At 36.8% G+C, this 13891-nt stretch overlaps 1 protein-coding gene across 7 annotated transcripts in view; it reads left to right on the forward strand.

Moving 5' to 3' along the window:
- The window catches only part of SLC38A9 (solute carrier family 38 member 9), an 84156-nt gene that overhangs the window by 42784 nt on the left and 27481 nt on the right, over nucleotides 1-13891 (forward strand). For 6 of the 7 annotated variants that reach the window (XR_002071309.2, XM_053907357.1, XM_019414259.2 and 3 more), the window contains 3 exons: nucleotides 1655-1714; nucleotides 4866-5060; nucleotides 7056-7163. Coding sequence is in view for 6 of the 7 variants with exons in the window: in XM_053907357.1 (XP_053763332.1) it covers nucleotides 1655-1714; nucleotides 4866-5060; nucleotides 7056-7163 (363 nt within the window). In the remaining variant the exon portion in view is untranslated. The remainder of the gene's footprint in view (nucleotides 1-1654; nucleotides 1715-4865; nucleotides 5061-7055; nucleotides 7164-13891) is intronic. The other variant, XM_019414264.2, reaches the window with a different exon arrangement.

Below are 13891 nucleotides of genomic sequence, written 5' to 3' on the forward strand. Positions count from 1 at the left end.
TAAGTCATTCTTTTTTTTAAATTTTTTTTTTTTTTTTTTAACGTTTTATTTATTTTTGAGACAGAGAGAGACAGAGCATGAACAGGGGAGGGGCAGAGAGAGAGGGAGACACAGAATCGGAAACAGGCTCTGAACTGTCAGCACAGAGCCCGATGTGGGGCTCGAACTCACGGACTGTGAGATCATGACCTGAGCCGAAGTCGGACGCTTAACCGACCAAGCCACCCAGGCGCCCCAAGTCATTATTAATATTCTGTTATAAACTTAGTTTAACAGTCATGATGTATATTTTTTAATTGCTTACTGGATTCAGTTTACTTTTGAAAGGAATGTGGCTACTGTTTTATTTAGGACCTTTGTGTCTTTTCACAAGAGGTATTACCCTGTGTGTGTGTGTGCCTGTGTGTGTGTGTGTGTGTATTTTTTTTTTTTTTTCTTTTCTCACACTGTCCTTGTTGAGACTTAGGGCTGCTGTAAAAATTACCGTGAACTTTTTGGCTTAAAACAAGAGAAATTTATTCTCTCAGAGTCCTGGCAACCAGAAGTCCAAAATTGAAGTGTCACTAGGGCTCCACTCCCTTTGAAGCCTTTAGGGAAAGCTCCTTCCTTGCCTCTCCTAGCTTCTGGTGAAGAAGCCATAAAATTCATTTATGGCTTACCCTAACCAATACAACCTTATCATCACTTGATTATATCTGCAAAGACCCTGTTTCCAAATAAGATCACATTCTAAGGTTCCTATGGGCATGGATTTGGGGGGAGACTCTTCAACCTAGTATACTCGGTATCAGGGTTTTACTAGCCTTATTTAAGTCTTTGGCATCACGATGTATATAAAGATTGATAACTTCCAATCTTATCACTAATAACCCTTGAAGATCGCATAAAAACCTAGAGCACTAAACTCCTCCTTTTATCTTGAGAAGCATACAGTGGAAGTGAAGATGAATAATTCACATACTTTACTTTATGACCTGAAAATCTAATCCAACATTTTTATCATCACTTTTTAATGCTTATTAAGATTATAAAAAATTAATATCAAACAGAATAAAGTAACAAGAAAACACATTCTTTACCCATTCTCTCATTAACTATAGAATAATATGAATGCTCAGATATCTGCATATGCTTTTGACTTTGCTACTTCCTTTGGTGTAATTTAGTGGTTCTTGTGAGTAATAATTACTGTATAACCGTCAGTCTATAAAAGCATGTAGTATACTTTCTAAAAACTTTAAGTGGTTCTCCTGATAATCTTGGCTATTATAAGTGTTGGTTTTCCCCTTCTTTATATAAGGTGTAACTATACTTACATATAAATTAGTGTGGGTAAAAGAAAACAGTTGTACAGTTTGATTCCAGGGCTTTAACTAAATTCTGATTTGTGGCTAGATTTTTTTTTTTTTTTTAATCCTCAATCGTGAAAATTTTCCATAGTGAGAACCCTGAAGTCAATGGCATCATTACTGTAAGTACAGAAAGCTGACAAAGGCGAAGCTGTGTTAACAATGAAGCAGTCTTGGTTCCTTGTACTAGGTATATTACCCCATGCTAGATCTTAAAAGATTTTTATAGATCAAAGATTTTAGAGGGTGATTGGTTTAACAGCTTTTATTTGGTATTAAAATGTATTTTTTTCTCTAATTTTTAGATTTTATTCATCACATTAATGACACAGATGCTGTACTGAGTACCAATGATAGCAACCCGGGTAAGTAGCTTAGAATTTGAAGCTTAGCTTGTTTTTGTTTTGTTTTGTTTTGTTTTTAATGTTTGTTTATTTTTGATTGAGAGAGTGACAGAGAAAAAGAGGGAAAGTACACGCATGAGTGAGGGAGGGGCAGAGAAAAAAGGGGACAGATGATCTGAAGTGGCTCCGACCTGACAGCAGAGAGCCTGATGTGGTGCTCAAACTCATGAACCGCTGCCAGATCATGGCCTGAGCTTAACCAGCTGAGCCACCCATGTGCCCCTGTTTTGTTGTTTTAAGTTTATTTATTTATTTTGAGAGTGAGAGGGAGTAGGGGAAGGGGAGAGAGAATCCCAAACAGGTTCCATGCTCAGCATGGATCCCAACATGAGGCTTGAGATCACAACTGTGAGATCATGACCTGAACCAGTATCAAGAGTCAGATGCTTAACCGACTGAGCCACCCAGGCGCCCCTTAGCTTGTTTTGTTTTGTTTTGTTTTTAATTTTCTACTTCACTTCAAAACGGATTTAAGGTAGAATATATTGCTTTATCTTAGGTAAATAATTAATGTAATATCATTATCATTATGTTAACTGAGCCACTATTAAATTTTCAGCAACTGGTGTCTTTATAAAAAAACACACTCCATAAAACGTTGTGTTAATGTAAGCTAAACAAGGTTGAGTTCATATTATGCAATTCACAATTGTAACTAACATCTATAAAATCCATATTTGCCTATAAATAGTCAATACTTGTTTTTAAGAGCCTCTATCTCTGCTAATTGTTTCAGAAGTCTAAAAGCATAGTTCTCAGTTTGTTAACTTTTTTAGATGTTTATTGTATTAGTTACTAATATTTAAGATACACAAAACTGTATGCTACAGAGTAATTAATTTCCTGATGAACAAAGGTTAGTAAATACAGAAAAATAAACTGAAGGCTTAGCAAAAATATCTTAATTTCTTGGAAAAGTTTCCTTCAATTAATTTATTTACAATAAATCTTTGTAGCATGTGGATTTATCCATGATGGCAGTCACAGGGAAGGTGAATAACAAAGCTATGATAACCTTGTTAACAGTCTCACTGTTAAACTTGTACATCACCTAAGGCTTTTATGTATTTAGATTTCAGAGATACCAAATTGATATAATTTTTTTTAAGTTTTTATTTATTTTGAGAGAGAGAGAGAGAGAGGAAGAAAGAGAGAATCCTAAGCAGGCTCCATGCTGTCAGCACAGGGCTTGAACTCACAAACTGTGAGATCATGACCTAAGCAAAATCCAGAGATGGATGCTTAACTGACTGATCCACCCAGGAGCCCCCAAGATGATAACATTTTGATGGATGAATGCATTGATCTCTGAGAAGACAGTTCATTCAATATATATTTTTTAAGCCTGTGTCAGGAACTGTTCTAGACTTTGGGGATGTAGGAGACAGGCAAAAGTCTCTCTCATGAAGCAACCATTTCAGTATTTACTATTCAGTATCTTACTTTGCTCTTTAATTAAACCTATTAACCTGTATTTTGTTAACACTAGCAAATGAGTGAGTGAAGTACCAGCTTTTTTCTGGACATGCACACACACCTTTGAATAATTATCCTAAAATATTTTGGTATAATTTTAAAATCTCTTCATACACTGATGATTTCAAGAACACCATCAGCAAAGTCAATTTACTTTGCATAGTGATATGTTGATACTAGCACTTGCTGATTCATCTGCTTATTTTGAAGAATGTATTAAATAGTAAGAGTATGAAATAGTCCATCTCAGTTAATATAAAATTACAGCTGGCATTTTTGGATACTTACTGTGTAGCAGGCATTAGTCTAAATGTTGTACAGTACCTCTTTGCTTCACTCTCTAGATGCAGAAACCAAGGAAGGCACAGAGAAACTAATGACTTGCCCAAGGTTACATAAGTATTAAGTGACAGAGTCACGGTTCATTATTTAGTCAATTTATCTCCATAGCCTGTGCTTTTTACCACTGTAATTACTAGCACAAGAAAAATTCAAGTTAATTTACTTCTGTCCAGACATAACAGAGAAAAATACATGTTGAAATGCTAAGTAGGGACAATGGGTGCCTCAGCAGTTGAGCATCCAACTTTGGCTCAGGTAATGATCTCACAGTTCATGAGTTTGAGCCCCACATTGGGCTCCCTGCTGTCAGCACAGAGTCTGCTTCGGATCCTTTGTCCCCCTCTCTAGGCCTCTCCCCAGCTGTGCTGTTCCTCTCTCTCTCAAAAATAAAATAAACATTAAAAAAAAATAAAAATGCTGACTAAGCAAGAAAACTAAGTGGCTTTGTGGCATGCCAAGAAACAGATAGAGAATAAAATTAAAAACAGAACTTAAAATGAACGTATCGTTTTCTCTTTGACTAGTAATGAGTATGAATGTTGCTCAGTAGGAGTATTTTTCACCAGCATTAAGAGTTCTTTTAAAAAGAGCTGATTATTAAGAAAAGTACTATTGTGAAAATAGAAACACAGAATGATGTGTATTGCCTCTCCTTAACAAAAGAAATTACCATTTGAAGATCAGTGTTAGGAAAAATGTTTTACTCAATTCCCACTTCTCTGGATATCATCTAGGCTCTTAGGCTGCTGTAAAATGTGATAAACTTACGGAAGAATTATCCCAGATTGCTGGAATTCAAGGATTCTTAAGCCATAATCAACAATTCAGTGTTGGAAATACTGTGTCAGCTGTTTCAATGATGTCCACTTTTTATTCCAACCCGATAGATTTTGTTAAAAGAAACCTGCTCTTTGGCCTTTATGTGGGTTATTAACATAAAAGTAACAAATCACCCTGAATATTTCTTACATCATTGTATAAATGAGATCAAATACCATTCATCCCAAAATTTTCTCTCTGGCAATGGAACCAAAGGATAGTTGGTGGGATATTTTATAGCTTCCCATAAAAATTAAGGATATACCTCAGAATTGTCTAAGATTCTACCACCTTTAATTGTTTGCAGATAAAAGAGTCCTATCCTATATCTAAATATAACCCTCCATTTTTTCCAGAAAGGGGAAACTTAATATTCATGAGACAAGTTGAGGTTGGTAGAACAAGTGTCAGTCTTTTGGGATACTCATTGTCTGTTCTTTGTGGTCTTCTCTTATCTGATGCTTTCCTGTTGCAGTGATTTGTCCAAGTGCTGGGAGTGGTGGCCACCCTGACAATGGCTCTATGATTTTCTATGCCAATGACACGGGACTGCAGCAGTTTGAAAAGTGGTGGAATAAGTCTAAGACAGTGCCCTTTTACCTCATAGGGCTCCTGCTGCCACTGCTCAATTTCAAATCTCCTTCATTTTTTTCAAAATTTAATATCCTAGGTAAGCCAAGGCATTGTGTTATAGAGCTTCTGTGTAGTGGAGTACATGTTGGATTCTGTGGATGCAGTCTGGCTGGGGAGTTACCCACCAGGCCTGTTCATCTATGTTCAATGTGTTCATTTGTATGTTACCCTGCTTTTTGGTTTTCTTTGTGGAGTTTGGCACAGAGGAAAATGTAGATGACCATTTTAAGTCCATGTTCTTTTTTTTAAAGAAGAGTTACTGGATTTCCTGTTCTATCCTTACTGAAACACTATTCCTCGTTTCTTCTGTGGGTACAATTAGAGGAAACATTAAGATTTCAGGAGGAGAGATCCATACTGGATATTATAGGAATTCTCAATCCTAAGGATTGGAATCATTAGAACTTACTAAGGGAGGTTATGGAATATTTTTTTCCTACAGTTTCTATTTAAGAGTATAGCACAGAATTACCACCTTCCGACCTGGGATATCATTTTTTATCTAACTCAACCTGCCCAGCTTTATTCTGCTTTTGCCATCCTCCTCAGTGCTTTCTCTCTACTGGAGAGAAAAGGCCTCTTTAAAGGAAGAGACTTCTTACTGTGAGCCCTGTTTTACGGAAATTTCTGAAATCACTGAAGAAATTTCAGAAATTTTAGCATCGTTAAAGGAATGTTTTCACTTTTTTTTTTTTTTTTTTTGGCAGCACTTTTGCAACACTGAGCTTTTAGACGGCGAAAGGAACCCCTAATGAAAGCTTAGATCTGGTTAGCTAAAGACAAGGATAACATTCATAAAAAATTGATAACCCCAAATAAACCATAGGATTTCACCTCCTCCCTATAGATCTGATCTCCTGGTAGGCCCTAGAGTATAAAATAATTAGATTACTCATCACATCAAGGAGCTAGCTTTTTGAGTTTCAGAAAACCAAAGTAGGAGGTAAGGGTATTTTTCTATACCTCTCTGTCTCACAATAGGATTCACTGCAAGACTGCCATAGACACCCACAGAGAATGAAAAGTTGTGGTTATATAAGCTTTGGCCTCTTGTTTTTATTCTTTCTGAATCAGCTAATCTGCAAACCCAGAGTAGCTCATTTGTGGTTTCCTGATTTGCTTGCCGACTTTCCTATGGAACAGATCTTTAAAAGTTGGCATATAAATTTATAGAAATATTTGCTAAACAATCACAAAACTTGTAACCAGGTTGATTATTTTCCACCTCCTTAAGGATATTTTGCTTTTGCCCTTTTTCTTGATACTCTCCCTTTTAAAACTGTAGCTTCTTTACAGAAATTTTTATCTAATTCTTAAAGAAAGAAACCTACTTGAATTTCCTGACTCTACTCCATAATGACTGGATTTAACTCCTTAAAGGAATAATGCTTTAACTTCTAGATTACCAGAAGCTGTGAATGTCCACCTCACCCTGTGTATAAATACCTATGAGTAGAATCTGTAATCTTTTCATCTAATAGGTAGTACTGCCTAGTTGAAACCTTATCCAGATACGACATCAGAGTGTTCATGGATTATTTGGCTTATCACCTTTCTCAAATAGGTTTATAATCCACAGTCACTACTTTTCTTTCTCTACTTTCTTACCATCTTTCAGTAAATACTGTGGCAGACTCTTCCTGCTTATTGACTATCTCTGATATTTCTAATACAAAGAATAAGAGTCAGTTTGATGTTGGTTTTTTCTCCTATGTAACCATAAAGTTTTGTAATGAATTCTTTGCATGTATCCTCTACTTAACTCATAAATAAATTAGACAGTCTTGGCTTCTTCAGTATATGAGCTACCTTCATCTAGTTCTTAGGCCCACTATATAATGTTTTGCTTTGTTTTCTGAAAACTCACATAGCTTGTTTCTGTTCTTTAGATCACACCTGGGTTTTAGTGGGCATAATCCATGAAGGTAATAATTTTCCAAACTTTGCTGAGAATATAGAAACAAAGCTTAATTTTAAAATAGTCTGTAAAATACACAAAAATGATCAATGGTTTCTGAATTTTTTCTCACAGGCACAGTATCTGTTCTCTATTTGATTTTCCTTGTCACCTTGAAGGCCATTCGCTTGGGATTTCATTTGGAATTTCATTGGTTTATGCAAACAGAATATTTTGTACCAGGTGAGCTGTTTTGGTCAAATAAAGAATCAGTAAATTACAAAAAAATGTGACCTTTAGTTAACTATTGTTAAAGTATTGCTATCATAAAACAAATAGTGGTATTTTTTGAACAAGCACTGTTTATCAATGCTTAATATTAAGCTAAAAACAGGGGTACAGTTGAAATATCTCTGCTTTTCTTTCAGTTAGGAGTAACCAGGGTCTGTTGTCCTTTCTGCTTTAGAATTGAAGTTCACTGAAGTTATAATGCAATTGAAAAATCAAGAACTCATTTTCTAGACTTTTCTGTGAAAGTACACCCTTAGAATTTCAGAGATTTAGAACCTGGTCAGTGTTAATATATGTAGATAATACTCTTCATTAACATCATTGTTCTCCTCATGGTTTTTTTTAAATTGTTTTTCAGGCTAATTGAGATGATAATTTTAAGTGTTCCCTCCCTCCTTTTTTCTCTCATGGTTATAAATTGGGAATTTCTTAAGTCACTCAAATTTAGAGGATTAGGAAGCAATGAATGGATAATGCTAAATGAGAGAACAGATTAAAAAATAGAAGTGAGTATTATACTAGTCTCCTGGAAACTAATGAAGAGAAAGTAGTACAAAATCCCCTTGTTTAGGGGCACCTGGGTGGCTCAGTCGGTTAAGCAGCTGACTTCGGCTCAGGTCATGATCTCACGGTCCGTGAGTTCGAGCCCTGCGTCGGGCTCTGTGCTGACCGCTCAGAGCCTGGAGCCTGTTTCAGATTCTGTGTCTCCCTCTCTCTCTGCCCCTCCCCTGTTCATGCTCTGTCTCTCTCTGTCTCAAAAATAAATAAATGTTAAAAAAAAAAAAAAAATCCCCTTGTTTAGAGAGACTGCTTTCTTTCCATTCTTCACCTGTTAATTCAGGCAGTCTAGAATTCAAATTTATTTAGTATCTGATGTTACTCTCTAAAGTCAGCAATTATAATTGTCTACCACTCATTCTATTTCTCTTGCTACAACATTCCTGGGTTTTCCAGGTGTATTGAGTTGGTATTTGTTGAAAGTTGTTTGTTATGGTTACTTGTTTTCAGATCATCTTGGTGCATTAGCTTTGATTTTTTTATTTCTATAAGAAGTTCATAAGTCAGTGTCAATTTGGGATAAAGGAAATATTGGATCTTGAAAGGCATCCTTCTCTTTCAGTTTGTATTTAAAATTGAACACAGATGAAAATGGCAACATTAAGCTAGTGCTTCCATTCATTGATAAAAATAGTCCAGGATGTTTTTTTCTAAAATTAGATCCATACTGATTTATAGTAAGAGTCTTAGTGATAAATGTTTCTGCTAATGATAGGACATGAGAGAAATATGAATGAAAAAAAGAGAGTATAAATATTTAGAAGATGAAAAGGAGAACATATTTAAAAAGAGGTTAAGCCATTTATTTCACTTTTTTTTTTTTTTTGAGAGAGAGAGAGAGAGAGAGAGAATGAATGGGGAGAGGGAGAGAGAGAAAGAATCTCAAGCAGGTTCCACACTCAGTTAGAGCGTGACCCAGGGCTCTATCCCACAACCCTGGGATCGTGACCCAAGCCAAATCAAGAGTCGGACACGTAACCAACTGAGCCACCCAGACATCCCTCACTTAATTTCACTTTTAAATGCTATGAAGGGAGAATCATGAGGATTAAAGAGGCTTGTGTTAATATTTATGGTCCTGAAACTGGTTACTTTATCATGATTGAAGAATTTCTTAGGAATGAAAATATAGCATAAATCTTTTTCAGTAAATCCTAATTTAATTAAGAGTCAGGGAACTTTGGAGGGTATGACTCTTTACTGTCCTGATGAAGAATTCACATAAACTTGTATTCTGATTGAATCTTTATTTATATACTTTTGTTACTTAAAATTCCTTTCTTAATTTAGTGGATCCCATTACTCTTCTTCCTAGGTAATTAGAAAATAATGAGAAAAAAAAAATCTCCTTATGTATTTCATCCCATCCTGCCTGCCTCCAAGACTTTATTTCTGTAGTTATCCCTTCTGTCTTTTTAATCATGTATCATCAAAATTTTCCTTTACTCAATTATTCCTATCAGAATATAAATCTGTCTTTCAGTCTAAAAACAAAAGCTCATACGACCCTGCATTCCCCTCTAGCTGTTGTTTCCCTTTAAAGAAAAACTCTTTGAAAGAGTTTTCTGTGCTGTTTCTACTTCTCCTTCCATTTTGCCTTGAACTCATGTCTGTTAGGCTTTTGCCCCAGTCAGTCCACTGACAACCAATAACTCCTTCTCTTCCTGCTCAACCTATCAGTAGCATGGGCACATTTGGTCACTGCTTCCATCTTGAAACGTTTTCTATACTTAACCTCTAAAACCCCATTTTCTCTTGATTCTTCTACATGACCACTCTTTCTCATATTTCTGACCGGTGAATTACAGAGTTATCCAGGGTTTTACTCAAGCCTCTTTTATCTCTACTCTTATTCTCTAAGTAATAGCATGTAGTCACCTGGCTTTATATATTGTCTATATGATGACTAGTCCCAATTTTATATCTCTAGCCCAGATCTCTCCCCTGAGATCCATACTCAAATACCTACCTGCCCCTTCTACATCTCCCCTTGGATGTCCACTGGGTATCTCAAATTGAAATTTATGAAAAACAAATACTTGTTTTATTCCTCATCCACCCCCATCCCTCCAACCTGCTTAACCTGCTCTCCCTGGTTTCTGTATTTCAGAAAGTTGTAGCTCCAGTTTTCCACTTGCTCAGGCCCAAAACTTTGGAGTCATACTTGACTGTTCTTTTTTTTTCCCCACCCTACATGTCTGCAAAGCATGTCAGCTGTACTTTTAAAATAAATCGAGGGCGCCTGGGTGGCTCAGTCGGTTAAGCGGCCGACTTTGGCTCAGGTCATGATCTTGCGGTCTGTGAGTTCGAGCCCCGCGTCGGGCTCTTTGCTGACAGCTCAGAGCCTGGAGCCTGTTTCAGATTCTGTGTCTCCCTCTGTCTGACTCTCCCCCGTTCATGCTCTGTGTCTCTCTGTCTCAAAAATAAATAAACGTTAAAAAATAAAATAAAATAAATCGAGAATCTGACTACTTCTTTTTTTTTTTAACGTTTATTCCTTTTTGAGAGACAGAGACGGATGTGAGGGAGGAGGGGCAGAGAGAGAGAGACAGAGACAGAATCTGAAGCAGGCTCCAGGCTCCGAGCTGTCAGCACAGCTGTGCGGGGCTCGAGCCCACAAATTGTGAGACCATGACCTGAGCCAAAGTCGGACGCCCAACCAACTGAGCCATCCAGGTGCCCCGGAGAATCTAACTACTTCTTACCCTTTCCACCAAAAAGAATTGTGTCAAGATGCTAATTTTTCATCTGGATTTTTATAGTAGCCTCTTAACTAGTCTCACCCTTTCTACTCTGTCTCCCCTTCAGTAGTCTTGTTCTCCCCCTAGCAGCCAGAGTGATGTTTTTAAAACACAACGTCCATAAGCCTCTAACGGTTTCCCTTCTCATTCAGAATAAAGCAAGTCTTTATCATAGTCTTGGTCCTATATGATCTGACTCCTGGCTTTCTCTCTGCTATCATTCCCTACTACTCTCCTACTTATTTAGTCTACTCCAGCCACACTGTCTTCCCTGCTGTTCCACAAGAATGGCAAGCATGCTTGTGTCCCCAAGTCCTTGCGCTGTTAACTGTGTACACAATGCCCTTGTCTTTTCGCAGGTATCCATATGGTTAGTATCATTAGAGAGGCCTTCCATGGCTTCCTGCCCACTCCCACCTCTACCAAATCTTATATGCAAATATTCCTGGTCATCTATATCTTTTAAGTTCTTAATTCTGATACTGAATTGGCATATTAAGGGGTATCTGTTTTTCTAATCTATTTGGGTCCTGAGTTTCAGATAGAAAGTAGCAGAAGTTAAGATAACAAACATTTCTAAAAATGTTTCCAAATTTATTTGTTTCTTAAATTCAGAGATTGAAAATTCACTTGGTAAGGAATACCTGTATTTTTTTTTAACCTGTGTATCTGTCTCCCTTAAGAAGAATATTAGCTCCTGAGAAAAGAAATGTTTCTTTGTTTTTGTTTTCTATAATTCTCTATTACTATTGTACCCCCAAGGCCTATAATAATTCCAAGGGCATATAGTGAGTAGTCACTAAACAATGTTGAGTGAATAAATGTGTTTATCCCTACTCCTCCCTAAATGTCATTAAAACAACAGTAAAGAAGTAACAAACAAAGGGGACTGTAGAAGAGACAACAGCAGGCAAGAGATAGCAACAGATTGTTAGATGCTGGCAAACTGGAAGATGGTTAGACTGACAGCAAAGTAGACAAAGCTGAAATGTAAGTATCTATAGAGAGGGATTCCACTACAGAGGAAGCCATTTTGAGCTACACATTGAAACCCTCAGTATTTGAAGGTTTTTGGGTCACTCACAAAGCAAGAGTAAGGAAAAGGGCCTAAAATGGATAGAATTCCCTGAAAGTTTACATCAGGAGTAGTTGTATTATAAACCCCTTTCCTCCTCAACCTAGCAAGAAATGGAAGACTGAATAGTCAGGCTCAGAACTCAGTCCCTCCAAATACAACAAAGGGTGGAAAAAAGCCTCTAGTCTGAAAACAGGGACTAAGCAAAAGTGTATATGCTGAATGGTGAGAAGGTCCTGCCTCCCTGTACCCCTCCAATTCTCTTCTCTTTACTCTTTGGCTCCCAGAATGCTGACAACATAGAATAACAAAGGATTCTCCTCTGTAGAAACTGACAAACCCAAGAGGAAAGACCTAGAGTCTTGGATATTTGGGTTCTCCCAAAGAAATGGCAAGTACCTTGCTTGTATCAGACCATTTAGATGTTTACTAAGTATACATTTTTTTAGTGCTTCACTTTTAAATATTAAAAAATAGACAAAGATCACTAGATATTTGTGGAAAACCTCTTACATGAAAACAAAACTGGGGCAAGAGGGAGGACCTTGAAGGGACAAGAAGAATAAGAGGGAACAAAAGAAAAAACTTTCAAAAAATTACCTTCTCAAAGTGACACAAGACAGTGATATATCCATGAAATAGTATTTGGATGCCAAGGAAGGAAAAAAAGAAGGAGGTACCTTGGATTTAGAAACCAAAAATATAGTAGATGGGGCGCCTGGGTGGTTCAGTCAGTTAAGTGTCAGACTCTTGATTTTGGCTCAGGTCATGAACTCATGGTCCTGAGATTAAGCCTTGTGTTAGGCTCTGACCTGAGTGTAGAGCATACCTAAGATTCTGTCTCCTTCTCCCTTTGCCTCTACCCCACTCTTGTGTGCGTGTACACACACACACACACACACACACACACACACTCTCTCTCAATCTCTCTCTCTCTCTCTCTCAAAAAAAAAAGAAAAGAAAAGAAAAAGAAACCAAAAATATAATGGAAATTAAGAATGCAAAGAAAATTTGGAAGATAAAGCTAACTTCCCAAAATTATATTAGAAATCATGGATGTATGGGAGGAAAAAAGGGAGAGAAGAAGGAGGGAAGGAAGCAAGGAAGGAAAGGAAAGAAGGAAGGAAGGAAGGAAAAACAGAAAAGATAAGAAAATTAGAGCATTAATCCAGGTAGCCCAATAATGAAAAATAGTTCCAAGAAACAAAGAATATGAAGGGGGAAGAAATTATCAAAGAAATAATTAAACTTTCCTGCAAACCAAAAAACATGAGTTTCTAGATGTACAGGACCCAAAGTGCCCAGCACTGTGAATGAAACCCATACCAGAGCATATCATCATAAGATTTTAGAACACCACAGATAAAGAGAAGACCCTGAAAGCTTCTATGGATGAAGGATAGGTCTGTAAAAAAGGTCTGGGTTCAGAATAGTATCAGACTTTAATAACTCCAAAAGCTAGAAAAGTGTCATGAAGGTCTCAGAATAAATTATTTTAACCTAAAATTTCAAATCCTACCATACCCTCACTGAAGTTGTAGAGTACAATAAAGCTATTTTCAGAAAATAAAGTCTCACAAAATTTTACCTTCCAGGAACTCTTTCTCACAAAAAACTGCAAAATGTGCTCCACCAAAAAGCAGTAAATTGCAAACTCCTCTGAGTGGCAGTGAAGGGATAGCCTAGGAAACAGCTGTACAGCAGGCCTAGCGAGCACCCTGCCCAGACCACAGCAGCAGACAGAGCACCCCAGGAAGCAATTTTTCCAAAAGGAAAATGAAATGGAAAAGATTGTTTGATGTGTTGTATGGATAGAGTGGGTAAAGTTTTACCATTCTTCTGGAGAGTTTGGGGAAAAATTAGTGTTAACTAGACAGGCAACCAAAAAGTAAAAACCTCCATATCTCCATAAAAACAGGCCAACAAAAGTATTTTTATATAAGAAAACATAATAATAACTGAATAGTACAGAATAACCATGAAAATTAAAACACTGAATATTGATTTTGTAAAATCAAAATTTGAATTGTGATTTTATGGAGGGGTTAGAGATGGGAAAATGTGAGTGATGGTAGTAATAGAAAAGGACTAAAGTCTTCAGGTAGAAAAGCAATGGATTATGTCTAAAATTTAAAAAATAAGGGAAAAGGAATATAAGCATATTAAAGATAAGCAGTTATAATTAGTTCCCTCTAGGAAACAGGATTTAGGATGGGAGGTATGAAGCAAGAGAATACTGTTATTTTGTTGGGAGCCCTGTAATACTATTTAACTTTTAACAATTAGCACACATTTAAGACTGCTGT

This window comes from Panthera pardus, unplaced genomic scaffold, assembly GCF_024362965.1.
Source record: "Panthera pardus isolate Hobbes unplaced genomic scaffold, ASM2436296v1 HiC_scaffold_2, whole genome shotgun sequence".
Classification (NCBI taxonomy): Eukaryota; Metazoa; Chordata; class Mammalia; order Carnivora; family Felidae; genus Panthera; species Panthera pardus.